The sequence below is a fragment of the Perognathus longimembris genome, chromosome 12 (genome assembly GCF_023159225.1).
Source record: "Perognathus longimembris pacificus isolate PPM17 chromosome 12, ASM2315922v1, whole genome shotgun sequence".
In the NCBI taxonomy this organism is placed as follows: domain Eukaryota; kingdom Metazoa; phylum Chordata; class Mammalia; order Rodentia; family Heteromyidae; genus Perognathus; species Perognathus longimembris.
The window spans coordinates 8,173,778-8,192,116 of NC_063172.1; the positions used below are offsets into that span (position 1 = coordinate 8,173,778).

The 18,339-nt window shown below is 44.1% G+C and overlaps 1 protein-coding gene across 3 annotated transcripts in view; it reads left to right on the forward strand.

The window, feature by feature from the left end:
- Positions 1-18,339, forward strand: part of Adcy8 (adenylate cyclase 8) — a 178,358-nt gene that overhangs the window by 60,435 nt on the left and 99,584 nt on the right. For all 3 annotated transcript variants that reach the window (XM_048358470.1, XM_048358471.1, XM_048358472.1), the window contains exons 3-4: positions 8,656-8,786; positions 12,871-12,982. In XM_048358470.1, coding sequence (XP_048214427.1) covers positions 8,656-8,786; positions 12,871-12,982 — 243 coding nt within the window. The remainder of the gene's footprint in view (positions 1-8,655; positions 8,787-12,870; positions 12,983-18,339) is intronic.

Genomic DNA, 18,339 nt, shown 5'->3' on the forward strand with positions numbered 1-18,339 from the left:
AGAATAAGATATTGCCTCTAGCTCCAAATCAAGCGTCTCTCCAGAGCCTGGGCCCTGGCTGCAGTTTTCACCACTTTGCCTGCGATGGAATGAGAGAAGTTAAGCAGAAATCTCCTGCTCATGAGAACTGTAAGGAAGCAAGGGCTTCCTGGAGCCAGTCAGAAACGCTGTGGTTGCAACATAGGCCCAGAAGTGTGGTGGGTGTCGCTGGGCCGGTTCTGCAACTCTGCTCTCCGGGCTAAGAAAACATTTGCATGAAATAAACATCCTAAGTCTCCCACCATGGTGTTCACCTTGACTTTCCTCGAGGTATTGTTTGCCGGGGCTGCCAGGAAGCCGTTCTGAGGACATGAATGCAAGCTGTTATGTGGGTGGTGGGGGAATCCAGGCAGGAGATACTGATGGACTTTGAAGCAGCCCAGGGTCTCTTTTCATGCCAATGGGAAATCCTGATGAGGAGAAGTTGTGCAGAATGAGAACACCCGCCCCCACCCCACCCCACCCCACCGCCACCCAGGGCCACAGTCTGGCTTCAGGACAGATTTTTGGGGCTTGTGATCCCCCTGAGCCAGAAAAGCATAGATTGAGGCCTCTGAAAAAAAAAGCTGGGAATTGTGAACAAGGGCAAACTTTTTAAATTTTCTTTCAGATTGTGTTTTCAGGGGAGTTGAATGATGTTTCTCGAGCAGTGAACAAATCCAAGAGAAACAAAAGTGTTGGAAATGGGCTTTTATGAGCAGACTCCAGGCAAACTCTCCCCGTCTTGCAGAAAATGCTTCACCCTGGGAGAACCTGGGTGCGTTGCCAGGAGCACAAATGGCTGGAGCCTGGCAAGCCTGGCTGCTGGAAGAGAAGTTCCCCTTGGACTTTTTATTCGCCAAGTTTCCCACGAGTGCATAGACCGCACTCTGCTTGAGGAGTGAGAGAGTGTCGCCACTTAAGAACCCTACTTAAATGATTCTTGAACATTCTATTCCAGAGACACTGTGAGCTACCCGGGGAGGATGGGCCCACTTCCTATTTCCTAGAACACTTACAGATTCACTCGTCACACGTTTGCCAACGAGAGAGCTACTTAGCACCTACTTACTTTCAAGTGCTAAAACCGTGGAGAATCTTGTCCTGAACGTAACTGATTCCCTGCTGTCTTCAGTCCACGGGCAGCCCTGTGAGACAAACAAGTTGGTGTGACGGAGCTTGCACAAGAGAAAGGAGAGCCGGAAGGATCTGTGTCGTGGGACCACAGGCTCTAGCTCTCCCTGTGGATGGTTGTCAGATGACTTTACAGCAGCCACAAAAGACGCGTGGGATTCAGCACAGGACTCGGGAGAGATCTGTGAAGACGGTCAAGAAGGTGATTGGCAATTTTAAGAAACTCCTTATTGTGCTGCCCATCAAGAAGAAGAGGGGCGAAGAGGGAGGGAAGAAAAGGCTGGAAGCTCCAAGAGTAGCCATCGGGTACCGTAAGGGCTTTGGCATGCCTCCCAAGAGCACGAGTATTCACATTTGAGAGGTGACATGATCAAAATCGGGGGCTGTGAGCAACCAGAGCCATGTCAGCTGTCTGTGGAGTGGCCTGCCCACGGGCGATGACTGAGAGCTGGCAGAGATGCTAGTCATACAGTCCTGTAGGATTCAACCCCAGCCTTCCCAAGCTCCCATTCATTCTCTGTCAGGCCACCTCGCAAGCCCGGCTTGTTCATACATAGACTTTCATCAGCCCTCTGCTTGGACCGTGTCTGCAATCAACTTCCTACTGTTGATAAGTCTTGTGGAAGTGGCACTCATCATATCCACCGCCATTCTGACCATCACCAGGCTCTTCCTAGTTCCTGCCTCCACCTACGTAGTGGTAGAGACCTCCTTCCTGGGTGTGTACAGAGTCAGGTTAGACAGGCAGGTGGCAGAGATCAGACAAGGATCTTGATTTGCTTGGTGAAAATTATCCAAAGAAGAGTAAATAGGTTTGGTTTGGTTCACCTTTGTGGATCCACATTAGTGTTATTGAACGGATCTTCTACACATTTCAGTAGCATCAAATGAGGAAATGATGCGGTCTGTAATAAACAGTGCTGGAGAAACTGATCATCTATATGCAGAAGAATAAAATTGGGTCATTGTCTCACATCCTATAACAAAAACTCCAGATTGATTAGACATATGTAAGATCCCAAAGGATAAAACTACTAGAGAAAGTGTAGATAGAAATGATGTTTGGCTATAATCCCAAACAAAAGGAACACAAGTGAAAATAGAGAAATGGGATGACAACCAACTCTAACCTTCAGCAGGGAGTTCCTACACAGAGTTCTGAAAGGCTGGGCTGCCATCAGCGTTCCGCTTAGGCAGCAATGCCCGAAACTGACAAATGTAGGGAAGGTAGGCAGTACTTCCATGGCTGCTGGTTACACTTGTCACTCCAGAGAAAAGCTTTACACCTGCCTCTGGGAGGGAAAATCAAATCTGATTATGTATCCGATTCCCAAATAAATCAACTCCTCTCATTCCTCCTGAGGTAAAGACCCTACCGGGCACAGCCTGTCTTTTCATCGCCTCACTTTGATCCATTCCACAAGCTATGGTTCTTCTTGTGGGCTCTCAACCAAACTATGACTCCTGTTTCTACTGGGCCTTGCACACAATGTTTTCTCACACCTGCCAGCACACGTATAAGCACTTAGGCACACATGAGTACTTGCACACTTCAATTAATTAAATGCTCGTCGAAATTAATCACATCCCACAGTGGACTTTCAATTCACTAAGCAGGTCTCTCTCATTGCATCTGTTATGGACATAGCTGTACCACTATTTCTGTGGTTATCTAATTGGTATCTACCTTCTCCTCATCAGACCACACAGATGTCATGATAGTACACACACACACACACACACACACACACACACGCACGTACGCACATGCGCACTCTAACAATCTCTGCAGTCCTTGGCATTAAACACTGCTACAGGAATCTTAGACTTGTAGCTTTACAGACGGTACATTGTCTTTCAAATGTCACGCAAATATAAATGTTTAATAAGGAAGAAGGTTAAATGGAGAATATATGAATTGTGTATTCTTTTGCCTTGAAGAATAAAACTCATCATGATCATGTCTCTGGGCAATGAATCAACATTCTAATTACTAAACCAGAAGTAGAGAAGATGGTAGCAACAACAAAATCTTCCATAAATCTAATGAAATAGAGAACGGTGTGTGAGCACTTGGTAATATTTTAAGCAATCAATACTCTGGTACGTTTATTTTTCCACTCTGAGGTGTGATGTACTCTTAGTTTATAGTTGCTACTTGTAGAACAGTGTATTGGATATGCAAGGGTCAATGAAATAAAGACTATCCTGGCAGAGAGTTATTCAACAGACAAACACTGGAGGCCTCTCATGTGCCGGGTACTTATCTAGATACTAGGGCAGGTGTGCTCAACAAAAGCAGTTCTGTGTGACTTCTTGGAGCTCACGTTCAAGTGGGACAGGTATTTTTTTATTTTATTTTTGGCCAGTCCTGGGGCTTGAGGCTCAAGGCCTGAGCACTGTCCCTGGCTTCTTTTTGCTCAAGGCTAGCACTCTACCTCTTGAGCCACAGCGCCACTTCCGGCCTTTTCTGTTTATGCGGTGCTGAGGAATCAAACCCAGGGCCTCATGCATACGAAGAAGGCAAGTACTCTACCATGAAGCCCGTGGGACAGGTATTTTTTAAAGACAAATAAATGAAAGCTCATAAGTAATTATAAGTGTGGAGGAAAGAGAAAACAAAGGAAACATGAAAGGAGCATATGACGTGAAAGGCCAGGAGCTGTGGAGCCATTCCAATGGACCTAACAGTAGTCCTCCATGAGAAGGTCAGCTTGCCAAAAAACACTTCAAAAACCTGGGCTGCATGTATTCATTGTTTGTTCACTTAGCTGCAGTCATTTATAAACTGGATTTTAGTGCCTTGAAATGACTGCTCTTCCCACCCACGTGCTTATAAATCATCGTCGGTGAATAAACCCTTCTGTTCATACATTCCTGTGGGCTCTGTGGAATGCCACAGGGCACCTTTGGGCTGCTGTTGCTCCCTCCCTTGAGTACACCATCCCTGATTGTGACAGTCAAAAGATTTAGACTGGTTGCCTACGTTCACTTTCAGAACAAGCCATTGCATATCCCACTTGAAGCAGCTGTGGCCTTTACTCCAGCAAAATGGGACAGGGTTTCCCCCTGACCCCTTGAACGCCTTCTAGCAACATCTCAGCATTGGGGAGTTCAGGCCTGGAAATGTTAGCCTGGAATTTGGGAAGATTCAAACTTGCTATGTCTGTTCATGTGTAAGGTTAGCAGGGTTTTTTGTTTTGTTTTGTTTTCCCCATAGGCAGACTTGGTGTATTCCACTGTTCATATTCAGACCAGTGGTTTGCTTGCTCATTCACTCACTGTGCACCTGTTGAAGTCTTCTTATGCAAAAACATTCTTCTCAGACCTTGCATATGAAAAGATGGATTCAAGGAGCTCAGTTTACCCATTGGCATTCAAACAGACTAACACCTCCACGTACAGGCCACAGGATGGATGGACACGATGGCCTGGCCTTTCAGGATCCTTGCCTTGTGGGGGCAGGAGGAGGAGACAGAGGCTAGCCAGGAGTGAGGCTGAGCTGTCGTGGCTCACCCTAAGTTACAACACTCCGCTTCCAAGGACTGGTCACCACAGAGTTGCTCTTATTTTCTTAATAAATACAAAACCATTTTATTCGTTTTTGGGGGGACAGAAGATGTGTTTTAGCTACAATCATCATCATCATCATCATCATCATCATCGTCATCACAGAAAACTATCATATTAAGAAAAGAAAAAAAAAATCAAGAACTGCCCAGTGCCTGTGGCTCACATCTGTAACCCTAGGTACTCGAGAGGCTGAGATCTGAGGATGGAGATTCAAAGCCAGTCCAGGCAGGAACGTCCATGAGACTCTTATCTCCAGTGAACCACCAAAAGTGGTGAAGCATTAGCCTTGAGCACAAAAGCTCAGGGACAGCGCTCAGGCCCTGAGTCCAAGCCCCACGATGGTTCTAGGCCTGCAATATGCCGTCAATCGCTCTTGAATGGGATCCTCCCACACATGTTATTCACAGCACTATGTGCTGTGTCTCTTTCGGTGTTAGTAATCTGCATCATTTGCGTTCAATAAGCTGCTTCCGAAGGCATTCCTTCACAGGGACAGATTCAACGTCCCCATGGGGGACACCCACCGCAGGCGCACATGGCTTTGAGCTTTCAGAATATGGGGTGGCAAGAATTCCGAGCACCCCGGCCTCTTGTCATTGGTTCGTTTCCTCTGGACTCCGTGCTTGTTTCTGGTTTTGTTTGGCTTCATTTGTTCAGTGAAGGAAACGTGGCACATCACATGTAGGCTTTGTTTAATGATGGGCACTCATGAAATTTCAGTGGTAATTAGATTTTCCACATTTTCCACTTCAGAGAATTAGGCTCCGAGGGATAGATTTCCTTTTAGAAACAGATTTCTCCAGTAAGGCAAAGTGAAGCTTCCAAAGGGTCTGTCTAGAGTCTTCAGAGTAAACACTGGCCCTTCCGGGCTGTGTGACCACAGGAAGTGTCTTTACTTCTCATTTCCAGGAGACCATGAGATGCACTTGCCGGGAGGACGGATGACTAATGGGTGAGGTTATTTGTGACGTTCCGGAATGCAGTACCCAATGACAGTGGGTAATCTCAGAGCCAAGGTAGCTAGCAAGGGGGCACAACTAGGCACCTTCTCAGGAACTGCCCCCTCTCGGATTTCACCTGTCAAATCCTTCACCCAGGACAAACATGGTATGCAGGATACTAGCAACAAACATCCGTTAGATGAACCTTTCTATACAATTCTTTAAAAATCGTCATTTAAAATAATATTAAATGAAGGAATATATGAATATAAAACATTAGTGGAAAAAATGCCTCATCCATTCTTCTGACCCTCCCCTCCCCCCAAACACACACCTCTCTCAGGAATGTCTCCCTCATCTTTCTTTTTCCGGGGCCTCATTGCGTATAGTTAGTTACCCCTAATCCCAGGATTGACCCTTCTGCTGCCTAAATGATGGGTTCTTATTCTAGAGAGCTCTGGACTGGTGAGAGAGGATAAGAGCTCGCATTCTGCAGGAAGTATGGCTGGTACAACAGAAAGCCTACTCTTTGAGGTCAGGCAAATCTGTGCTAAGTCCTCTGCGATGTACCTAGGAGATGAGTTTACTGAAGCCATGCAAAGTCATCTCTGCAAATTCTTTTTATGAATTGTAGCAAATTCTGAGTGGTCACGCACTTGGTTCACAGGAGGCCAACAGTTGCCAATCCTGCCTAGGTGTCTCCGCCATTTTCACCATCGAATCCTCGTCTCACCCTTCTCCGTAGATTCCAATTCAGTGGGTCTAGGATGCCTGTGCAGGTATATTCTTAAGAAGCTGGATGGTCAGCATGTAAGAACCACAAGAGAACCCCATAATTACACACACACACACACACACACACACTTGGGCTTCAGGGAAGAATATCTTCTTGAACAAATGTAGTTCCAGAGCCTCTCTTCCCCACCCTCAGGCTATTCTATGTTCAGCATCACCACTCTGCTATGCTCTGTGTGGCTCCTGGCACAAGCCCTTTGTTCTTTCTGTCTGTCTGCCACATCATTTCTTAGACACCACCCCTAACGCCACCTGTGAAAATACAATGTACAATGAAACTCTTACAGACTGACCACAGAGCCCCAGGTGAAGCCTTCTACTCCAGTTCATTGCTATTCATAGTGTTGTGGATGGTGTCTTAATTAAACATCCCCCCCAGGGTACCAGAGACCCTCACAGCTTTGCTCAGCACCCTCTCCCACCCAGAAGCAGTGGGGTGCACAGGGCCACAAGGATTTGGGAATTAGACAAATAGCACAAATGATCATAACACAAACATGATGTAGGCACACATACAAAAGACACATCTCTGAGTCCCAGGATGGGACAGCTTTCCAGAGAGAGAAAAAGAACCATTATATAACACTCAGTGGGCACTTCCTTTATAAAACTCTTGGTATGAGACGTAGGATTAAGTGGAGGAGAGTGGAGAGGAAACAACGCCATTGTCCCTCGCATCGCTCATTTCATTGAATTCTCCTAACTGCTCCACAAAGTCGATGGTATTTTGCTACTTTCCGAGTTAAGGAACAAAGGCAGGGAGAGTTCAAGTCCCTCATTCAATGCTATGTTTCTACTAAGTATGGGAAGTGGGATGCCAATGACCCCAGCAGGCTCAAAACCCAGGGCTTTTCTCATCTCACCAAGCATCCCAGCAGGGAAGAGCAGGATGCACGTTTGTATTCGGTCTTCTGGGGTTGAGCAAAATCGTTTAATCCCATTTACAGTCATCTGTCCCATGAAGCGAAAGCCGTTTCTGCATGTTTATTTTCAGAGTTTTGTGCAAAACCTATGAGGCCTGTTTCATCATGACAGTGTTAAGATCCCTATGTAACTACAGAGTCAGGAGAAGCTGCGGTGATTAGAACATAAGCTGTCTTAACCTCAGCTCACCACTACAGCCAACCCTATGTCAAAGCCGGACCCTCCAGTGGTGACCACAGCATGATGGTGTTCTGGGATTTAGTTAGTGTTGCTAAGTAGCCAGCTACTTCCTGGAAAGGATTGTCCCATCCGGTGTCTGGATCCCACTTCCAGGCTGTGTGTGGCTCATTTCTTTTTGTCTGCAATAAGGAGTTAGTGCCTCAAATGGAGTGTCTGGCCTATGTTTCTTGCCTCCACATCTGTACCCCAGCTTCCTTGCCAATCACTCTCAGAACTCAGCCACCCCCAAGGACTGCCCTCTTTCCTTCCTGTCATCTCTATTGGATGCAGTCATGTGGGTCTGATCTCTAGCAAGGCTCTCAGCAAGAGCACCGAAGGAACTTCACCACTGGTGGACATCTCCTCACAATCCACAGTTTAAACTACGAGGTAGATCTGTTTATGTCACGGTTCTGCTTAGTACCACCTAGTGGCCTCCCATGATAACTGGAATTACAGGCAAACATCTTATGCAACAAGATCTATCTCCACATCCTTCTTTGTTACCACATCCCTTGATCGCTACGCACCTGTCACGTCTTTGTTCATTTCTGTCTCAGGCTACTCACACTTGCTATTTTATACACTTCCTGGACTTCTTGACCTACACAAGTGTGGCTCATTACAAACTTTCAGGTCTCAGTTAAAACATCAATTCCAAAGAGATGTCACTGGTAATCTCTGATTCAAATCATGCCACTCACCAACATGTTCTTTCCTCATGCTTTGTGTTTGTATGCCCCTTGCCACACTCTGTGTGTGTGCGCGCATGTGCGCATGCACACGCACCTGGGTTGCAATACAGAGTCTGTTATATATGAGAATGTAAAGTTTCACAACAATAGGAACCACGTTCACTTGATTCACCATTCAACACCCAATACCCAGACCACTGCAAAAATTAGCAAGGACTCAATAGATGTTTGACAAGTCCACAGGATGGTCTGGAACTAGGAATTGCTTAAGAAGTTCATCTAAGAGTTCCAGGACTTCCACACATCCATCACGACTCACTAGGCTGGGCTAACGAGACTTCCCTCATTTCTTCCAGGAGCGACTAGTGCTGTCTGTGCTCCCCCGGTTTGTGGTCCTGGAGATGATCAATGACATGACTAACGTAGAGGATGAGCACCTACAGCATCAGTTCCACCGGATCTACATCCATCGCTATGAGAATGTCAGGTGAGAAGCAGGACCCTCCTGCTCAGGGGGCCATGTAACCAGCCAGACGCTGGCTACCTGCATCTCATCACAGTGACTGGTATCTGCCTGGATACCAATGCCTTTCTTCACTTGGTTGATTAATGCGTTAACTAGTGATGTTTCATCACTGAGTTCTACACTTCCAGATCTTGTTGACTTACGGCTTCCCACCCATACTGTGGGGTTTGCTACCGTTTCAGTAGGAAAGGCAAGCTCTTTAGGTCATGACTGGAAAAATTACCCCAAAATGAGATCTGGAGACTTTAGGATACACATAACTTTCCTCCTTTCATTCCTTTTAAGTATGTCTAAAACAATACAAAAAAAAGGACTAGTTTTCCCTTGCAAACTTCTGTTGATTACCATCTACCATCCATGAACTTATCTACTCATCATTCATTCATCCATCCATCCATCATCTATCCATTCATCCTATCTATCCATCCACCCATCCATCTATCCACCTACCAATCCACTCCCCCACTCTTCACACACTCACCTATGTACGAGCCCATCTACCTGACCATCCACCTATCCATCCATCTACCCATAACCTACCCTCACCATAACCATCCATTCATTCATCTATCTATACACACACCTGTCCACCTATCCATCCACTCATCCATCTTTCCACATACTCACCTATGCACCTACTAGTCCACCTGTGCCTTAGTGCTCTCTTTGCGCCCAACACCTGAATTTCATGTATGTTCCACTTTTTAAATCAAGTATCTTATCAGTTTTCATGTGGGGTTTTCTGTAGATTGTATGAGTGAGGTTATACACAAAACACAGGCTTAGACATCTAGGACAGTACCAAGCATACTGTCCTGACATACTTTTTGGTTGGAAACAAAATAATCCAGCCACAACTGACTCAAAAGAAATGTAGTGAAGAGCTATGTGGCGGCTCATATGAACAATGGAGATGCTGACTGGGGAAATGGACTGAAATGAAGGGAGGCACTAGGCCAATTACCCTGCCCCTATCTCAGAACTATGCTATCAAGAGCTGTCTCCTGCCATAGTGCCAGACATTACAGCTTTTATTGGACCCCAGTTTGCTCCTCCTTCTTTATATATCAATTTAGGACCTAGGATAGCTATATCTGAGTGTCTGCGCCCAGTAATTTGACAAAAGTGCTATGAAACATGTATGTGGAATTTTCAGCTTGTACAGTGTAATCGTATTTCTCTCCCACCAAATACCATAAGGTAGAATCTAGCCACCAGTGGCTCATACCTGTAATCCCAGCTATTCAGAAGAATGAGATCTGGAAGTCTGTGGTTCAAGGCCAGACCAAGCAGGAAAGTCCACTAAACTCCATCTCCAAAAATAACTAGCAAAAAGTAGGGCAGAATGTGTGTTTCAGGTGGCAGATCACCATATGAACTAAGAAAAGGAGCAAGTGAGGCCAAGTTTAAACACCAGTACCACCAAGAAATAAATGAATGCATATGTGTATGTGTGTATGATATATATATATATACACAGACATACATATATACATACATACGTATGTATGTATATTATGAGATAGAGAGAGACAGAGTTAAGGTTAAAAAGTTCCCCAAGTTTGGTAGGAAGTGCAAGCCTTAATCTCCAAGTGTTGTCTATCTTACAGGCAGTGGCATGTACATTTCAACATTATGTTCATCTGAGTATGATAATTCTGACACAGCACTTTAAGTGATAGAAGTGCCCTCAGTGTAGATGCTTTTGTTTACCAAAGAGCCCTTTGCTAAGGAAATAAAATATACTTCAGTAAGAGATGCCCTCAAGTAGGAATGAATGCTATACAGAAATGAAGAGCTCATTCATCCTGAGTCTAGGATAGTAGTACCTGTTCAGTGCGTGTTAGAGTGCTTTCATTAAGTTCTAGGCAAAGTGAACTAGCTGACCAGCAAAACCAGGAAGAGGCAATTAGGGTTTGGAAACTGTGGGCAGTCAGAAGGCTTTCTAGAACAGATGACTGACCCTTACTGGCCTTTTCTGAGGGAGGGTCAACCAAGTGAGAACATAAATACATGAACTCTGGACCAAGGACTTTGCTGCCGTGAAGGAAGAGCCCTGGTCCAGGCTGACAATAATCTGTCTTCCATGTTACTTCCCTTGGTGGCTAAGTGGCTTGAACATCAGAGCTGGTCCAGAGACAGCAGAAATTAGATGAACCTTCTGGAAGCAAATAAATGCATTACACATCAGTATATAAATATATATGTATGAATTATCAAATATATATATATACATATATATATATATACAATCTCATGTCATATTAAAGTACCTGTCTCCAGGAAGAAGGAAGAAAGAAAATATAACTACTTTTACAAAGAAAAAATTAAAGGAAAAGCACAATGAACAAACCCAGGTGCCCTCAGCATCACAACCGGGGAGCCTCAAGTTCAGTCAAGGCCCTGCCTGGCTTATTGCCTGTGCTGATCACTTTTCTGTGCTCCCTTTAGTCCAAGCCAGATTATTAGCTGGCTGCTGCTACCTTCCAGCTCTGCCCACTTACTTCCATCATTGTCCACTGGAGATCCTTTTCCAGAAGTTAGCATCATTCCAAATTCACATATAGCTTCCTACCCTAAGTTCTCAGTGCTCTGGGCAACAGTTTCTAGGAGAGAAGACTCTGGGCACCCCCCAAGTCCTATCCGTGTCAGGCAATGCCACGTCCTGAGGCTGGCATGGTGTTGGGAAGATGGAGTTAACCAGGAAAAGAATCATCTTTCCTGCATCCATCCCACATCCGCTATGCCCTGAAGGATTTTAAGTGCTAACATAAGACCAGAGACAAGGAAGAGGGAGAAGGACTGTTCTTAGCCTATGTCTGAGAACAAAACCAGGCTGCTATGCCCCCTCGCTGGCCCCAGTGCCAGCCCACTAGTGTCGCGAGTATCTTTGAAATGATTTCCAGTCCTGTCATCCTCTTCAAAGAAGCCCCCTCTCAAACCCATGCTCACCCTTCCTTCTCTGTTGCTTTTTCATCATTAATTTTAACTTTATGTTTGTTTCTTTGCCTGTGGGTTCTTTGGATGGACCTTCCATAAAAATTGCATCGAAGTCTTAATGATATGCCATGCAATTCCTTCCTTCTACCCGTAAAGGGTATGGTTTATCCCTCAAGATCATGCTGATAACCTTGAGCCCAACACCTAAGGGAAGCAGAATGAGCAGTAAAATGATAACAGAGCCCTGGGCTTGGCCTCTGTCTTGAAGTCACCACACTGAACCACTCTTGTGCAGCAGTGTCTTCCACCCAGGCTTCTCCATCTCCCAGGCACGCTCCGACTGGAGCACTCTTGCTGAAGCAGATGCTGATAGTGCAGGCCTGGTGGAAGGCTTGTACTCCAGCAGTTCTAACAATCATTAGACTCTCAGGAAGGAGGGAGTATTGATATATTTGGGAGATTTCTGTTGAGTGGACTGAGAAAATGTATAACATGCCCAGCTATGTGCTAGCTGGGCAGGTGACCCCAGAGGTGACTTTTGCAATGTTCTTTTGCCAATAGATGGAGCCCACTGCGTTCCTTTGACTCACCTATTGTTAAATGCCATGTTGGGTGGGCATAAGTTGGGCAGGACCTACAGGAAGGGGTGCCCGACCATGCCCCAGTAACCCCCATAAAACCAGTCATAATGTATCAGTAATGCCATGAAGGACAGAGGATTTTAAAAGGCAGCAAGAAGAAACAAAGTGATGCTAGGGAGTGAGCATAGCACACATGAAGACACAAACGCATGACACACCGAGAACACACAGATCATTCATAGTTTTAGCCTCCTTTTACAACAAATCGATCTGTTCAGTTCCCTTTGGAGTGGTTCGTATAGGGAGTCTGCCTTTCAGTTGTGCTTTTGTCCTGTCTGATTTCTGGATGGATTCCCTGCTGAACTATTTGTTAAACACTGAGACATTCCTCTGGATGCTAAAGACAGGAAATACTAAAATCACATTTACAGATAATTTGTTTGAATGGTGTGGATGTGTCTCCCAAAATGGATTAAAATATTAATATGCTTTCTCCCACCCCTACCCTCTTCCTTGTTGTTTAGTATTCTTTTTGCAGATGTTAAAGGATTTACCAACCTCTCTACGACCTTGTCCGCTCAGGAGCTGGTCAGGATGCTCAACGAGCTCTTTGCCAGATTTGATCGACTGGCCCATGTGAGTCGAATTTAATTCCCTTCTAGTCTTTTGCAGAAGTGAGGGGCTGCATGTAGAATTAGGAAGGGAGAGGATACAGTCTTCATTATCAATGCTGTTTTCATCCTGCATCCTGCCTTAATCATGGACCCCCCCACACACACACCCTCTCACATTCTGGGGGCTGATGTTGCTTATTTATCAGTCTCAGGTGGGATTATTGGTCAGATTAATTTTCACAAGTGAGAGACAGCTGGTTGGGCGGCAGTCAAGCCAGCCTTCTCAATCTGCTTTCCACTGGCCCATCATTATTTCCCCCTGCATGTGGCCAAGTGCCATCCAGCTGCAGGCTTGGTGCTCATGGGGCTCACATACACAGCAATGGCTGCATGTAGTTTCCGAGCCAAGCCCAGCCATCTGCAGTGAATTACCCTGCTCATGGGAACCACAAATCTGCTAGCCCATCCCACCACATCTTACTTGAACTGACTTTACTTGATCAGAACGCAGCTGGAGAGCAGGTAAAAAGAGACAGACATTTGCTATTGAAACACAGATTTTTATTCTTGTAGCTACTCAAGCTACAGAGGAATGGATAGCATGTCACACGATGTTTTAGGAGGGACTTTGGATTGAAATAGGAATGACCTAAGTTCCTGCTTTGTAGGAAATAGATAGTGGTGCCACCTTCACAGGTTTGTAGTAAGACTGTATCTAGTAAGTCGAATTTGAAAGCAACCGCATTCCAAGGGAGATCTAGTCATGCTTGAAGCTGAGTACCTATTGCATATTGTTCATGGTGCTTGATATTGGTATATGAGAATGACAATAGCACATGTTCGTCTTTCCTAAAGTTAAGTGTGATCAGGGATACAACCATGCATAGTCATAGCAGAGAGGATAAGCCTGGGGCCCCAGGGAAACAACAACCCACAACCATCCATCACAGAATTCTTAAAGCAAGTGACTCAAGTTGATTCTTAAAAACGTGATAAATGAATGCAACAGGATACTATTCAGCAATCAATGAATGATCCAACATCAATGAATCCAAAATCCAACAACACCAACTGAAAGATGCGAGGCACAAAAACTAAATGTATTGATCTGGGTGCTGCTGGCTCACACCTATAATCCTAGCTACTCAATAGGCTGAGATCTCAAGATGACAGTTCAAAGCAAGCATGCGCACAAAAGTCCATAAGAATTATCCCCAATTAACCATTAAAAATCCAGGAGTATAGCTGTAGCTCAAGTGGCAGAGCACCAGCCTTGAGTGTAAAAGTTAAGGTACAATGAGTGCTCAGGCCATCACTTCAAATCCCAGTACTGGCACACACACACACACACACACACACACACGTAGATATGTCTTGACTCTCTCTATATAGCAAAATTACAGAGAAAATTCACAGAGAAAAATAAAACAAGACATTGTCAGAAATACCAGGATGGAATGGAAAGTGGCTGGCAAAGAAGCATGTGGCTAAGGAGCTTGAGGAGTGACATGGCCACCTTGTATCTCAATTATGGTGATCTCATGATTGCATGCATTTGTCAAGGGAAAAATTCACTGTGCATTCTACACTAATTAGTAAGTCAAGGAAACCATGGGAGGCTATTTATGTGGACGGGAAAACAAGAATATAGTTGTAATTCTGTGAATGTACAGAGCAGAAAGATTGCTAGAGAAAAAGGAACAAGGTAGGAAGTGGTGATGAGGCACAAGGCAGCTCAGAGCTGGGACAAGGAAGCCGAGCTGTACATTGTAGCTACTGGCCAACTACTGGAGAGGAAACTGACAGGAACAAGAGGTGGAAGCTGAGGTCTCCTCCGCACAGAAGGGCTAGATTTACCTTGAGCTGAGCATTGTGGGAAATCAGGCATGCCGTCTCCATTTACACGACATCACTGAAGATCACTGGTTGGTGTCAGTTGCTTAGAGTTGTTCCCCTTCTTATCACAGTTCCACATAGTTTGGCTCAAAGATGCAAAGATGAGAATAGTCTGTGAATGAGAAATAAAAGATGTGATCGAGGTCAGTTCCTTTTGTCTCAGTAAATCTCACCGACTCAGAGAAAAAGTAGCAAAGTAAAATTTGACTCAAGTTATTTAACCATCCTTAATTGAGTATTTGTAATCAGAGATCTTACAGGCTTGGTTCACAAACAGAAAGAAATCGGACTTGCTTTGGGGGGCTATCTTTCAGCACTAATGTTCTGTGGGTCTGTAATGCTTCCCCCGTGTGTTTATCTTCCTGATTTGCTCTAGATTTCCATGACAGAGATCAGAGGACCCACCTCACGTGTGAATGGCACACACACCCTACCATTTATTCACTGCATCCTTAAAATCCAAGGACAACTTATTGAAAGCTGATTAAGAGATTAACAAAAATGAGACTGCATTCCTATATACAGACATAGAAAGGTTTCATAACCTATTTCTGAATGAAATATGTCTGCTTGAGGTTGATAAGCATTGTAGGATGCATCACGTGTAACATAACATTGTCGTGCATGCTGAATACACGGAAGCCTGTGAGAAGAGGTCAGGTGACCAGGCCTCCGGGCCACTATCTGTCTGATGCCCAGAAATGCACAAGGGGATTTTAATCTAAACTGCAAATCTTACTAAAAAATATGTAGTCTTGTATTACTTGTATGAGTTTTAACTAGATAACATACTATAAGATCTGTTGCTTTTAAACCTGTTCTTTTAGTACATTAGTGGTATTGATGTTTTTGCTTGGAGAACATGTCCTTACTGAAGTTCTTATTAAATGAACAGATGTTTAATTTAAAATTGATGCCTTTAAGCATACATAACATAGAAATTTCATGCCCTTGCAATTCCAACCTACCCCCAAAGATAGCCATCTTTGATAACTTGGTAGATATATCTCCCAGCTTTACCTACTTTCTATATAAGAGGATTAATATACTTTTTGGATTTTTCATAAAATATTTATACTATTAAATCCATCAAGATCAGAATAAAAGGATTAACGTAAGACCAACTTAATAGAGTTTGCAAGAAGGTGCTCACCTTATTTTATTTTTTAAAATATCTTTTTCCAAAGCAATCTGGTTTCTTGAATATGATCATGTTGAAGCAGTTTGAGGTAGAAAGAAGTTACTTGAAAAATTCTCTTAAGTCATTTGACAAATCATAAGGCATTGTAAGAAGAATATGTCTGCAAATTGACAGAAACTGGTAGAAAAGCAAAACTTTTCTCCTACAGAAAGGGAGAAAGAGAAAGAAAAAGAGAGAGGTGGTTATTTATATATTTCTACAGGTTTATAGATATGAAATATATTGCATATGTTTTATTTTGTATCCAAAATATATTTTGTTCAATATGTGAATATGTACCTAAATGTATGTATAGTCGATGATAGAGATTCCTATTTTATAAGGCATAGATTTTTTTCCACATCTACCAGCTTAATCTTTTGTTGACAAGAAAAATGAATACTTGACACGAACATTTTCACATCATTGCTCAGTGTCTACCCAGAAGGGTAATAAATTATTTTATACAGTCTCCTTGCATAACATGTTTTTGTCAGGAGATCTGCCTTTTTGGAGTTTGTTTAGAAGAGACCAAGTGTGGATCCCCTAGGTGAGACTGATATAGGTCTGATTCCACTTGTGCCTCTCACTTGCACTTTGGCCTCCTGACGCCTGCAACTCCTTGTCCATAAAAATGCCACATGGCATAGGAGGCAGTTGGAAGAGGCCACAAAGAGAATGGGATACATTTCACAGCTCACCTGGTACTTGACTGTCGGGGTCTTTAGCCCCCCGTGCTCCCCCAACCAATGGGAGAGACAGGGAAGGCACGCCCCGACTGGACGAGCCAAGAAAGGAGAAGGGTCGGCAGGCAGACCACACCCAGCCCTCCATCACCGGAGGACAATCAGACAGCCTGGGAGTCAAGTCAGCGCAAGATCTCGTGTATTGAGGAAGTACGTGCCACTAATATAAGGCACAGGAGCCAATCAGGTCTAAGATCGGCAGGAAGGGGAGGGATGATCTGTCCATTGAGGGCGGAAGAGCCAGGGCATCACCGCCCACAGAACCGCCTCCGGGTTATAACCAAAGACACTTGCAGCAGCTGCGCGTTGTTGTTAGGCGCCGCCATCTTAGCCACACGTGGCCCCAAGACTGAGAAACAGGCGGGGCCAGCTAGTTGACTTCCAGGTGTGCCCCACACATGACAGTGCTCAAGGATGTCAGCTTTTTCTCCCACTTAGACTTGTGTGACTTGAAGCAGCTTGTCTGAGGCATGTTAGGTATTTTCAACCTCTCATCATAAGATTTACATATCCATAAAATAGGCATGATATCTACTGTTCCTGCATGTTTGGCACTGTAACATGAGGCTCAAAGAAAAAAAGATAAGGGGCAGCACATTGAAAACAGACAAGGCTACTTTCCAAGTGTTAAGTTTTCATTGTCATTGCTAAATGACAGTCAGGCTTACTGACTCAGCTATGCATTCACAAGGTGGGTTATCTTGGCACTTGTGACATATAGAAAATTGAAACATATCAGTGGTTTTAGGGGCTTAGACAAGGTCACATAATTAATATATTTAAACAGAATGCAGATGTCTGCTCCTTCGAGCAAAGCATTTTCTGTGACAGTCCTTGCCATCTCTCCTCTTACCTAGCAGGGAGGTCTATCTGTGCTCCCCAGTCTGACAGCACCAGACACCCATCAGCCTATGTCACACACACCAGGTTCTGCCTCCAACAACAGTTTGCAGAGGAAACCATCAGCCTTGGCCTTCCAGCCTTGGCGCTTGACCTGCCAACATCAGAGTAAAGGATTCGAGCACTAGTCCTCAAACTCACATAAATGAAATTGGGGGAATTTTTGACTTGTGAGCATAGATTGAAAAAAGGAGTTGGTCATGATAGGAGAAATTAATTGTTTTAATAATGTTGAACTTATTTAGGTAAACAATATCTTTATTTTAAGAATATATTTGCTACATTTTTTATGTTAATGATGGGGCTAACAGATACTTGCATTACATCTTGTTGATAGATTTTTTCATAGTCCTTTGGCAAAATAAAAAAAAAATTATACCTGTGACAGTCCTTAAAGCCCTTCAATTATTTTTTTTTAAATAATGGTTCCATAGACTGCACAAATCTACTGCTATACCAGTGAGCACAGTAATCTCTAACTTAAATCCCAGCCATGATATTTAAGGGGTCTTACAAGAAAATAGAAGGCTTGGCAGAAATGGGGAGAAAGTGAAGGAAGGGGTAACATGGTAACAACAACAAAAAAAAAACAGTAACAAATGTACTCATTACCTGGTTTATGAAATGGTAACTCTTCTTATAACAATAAAATTTATA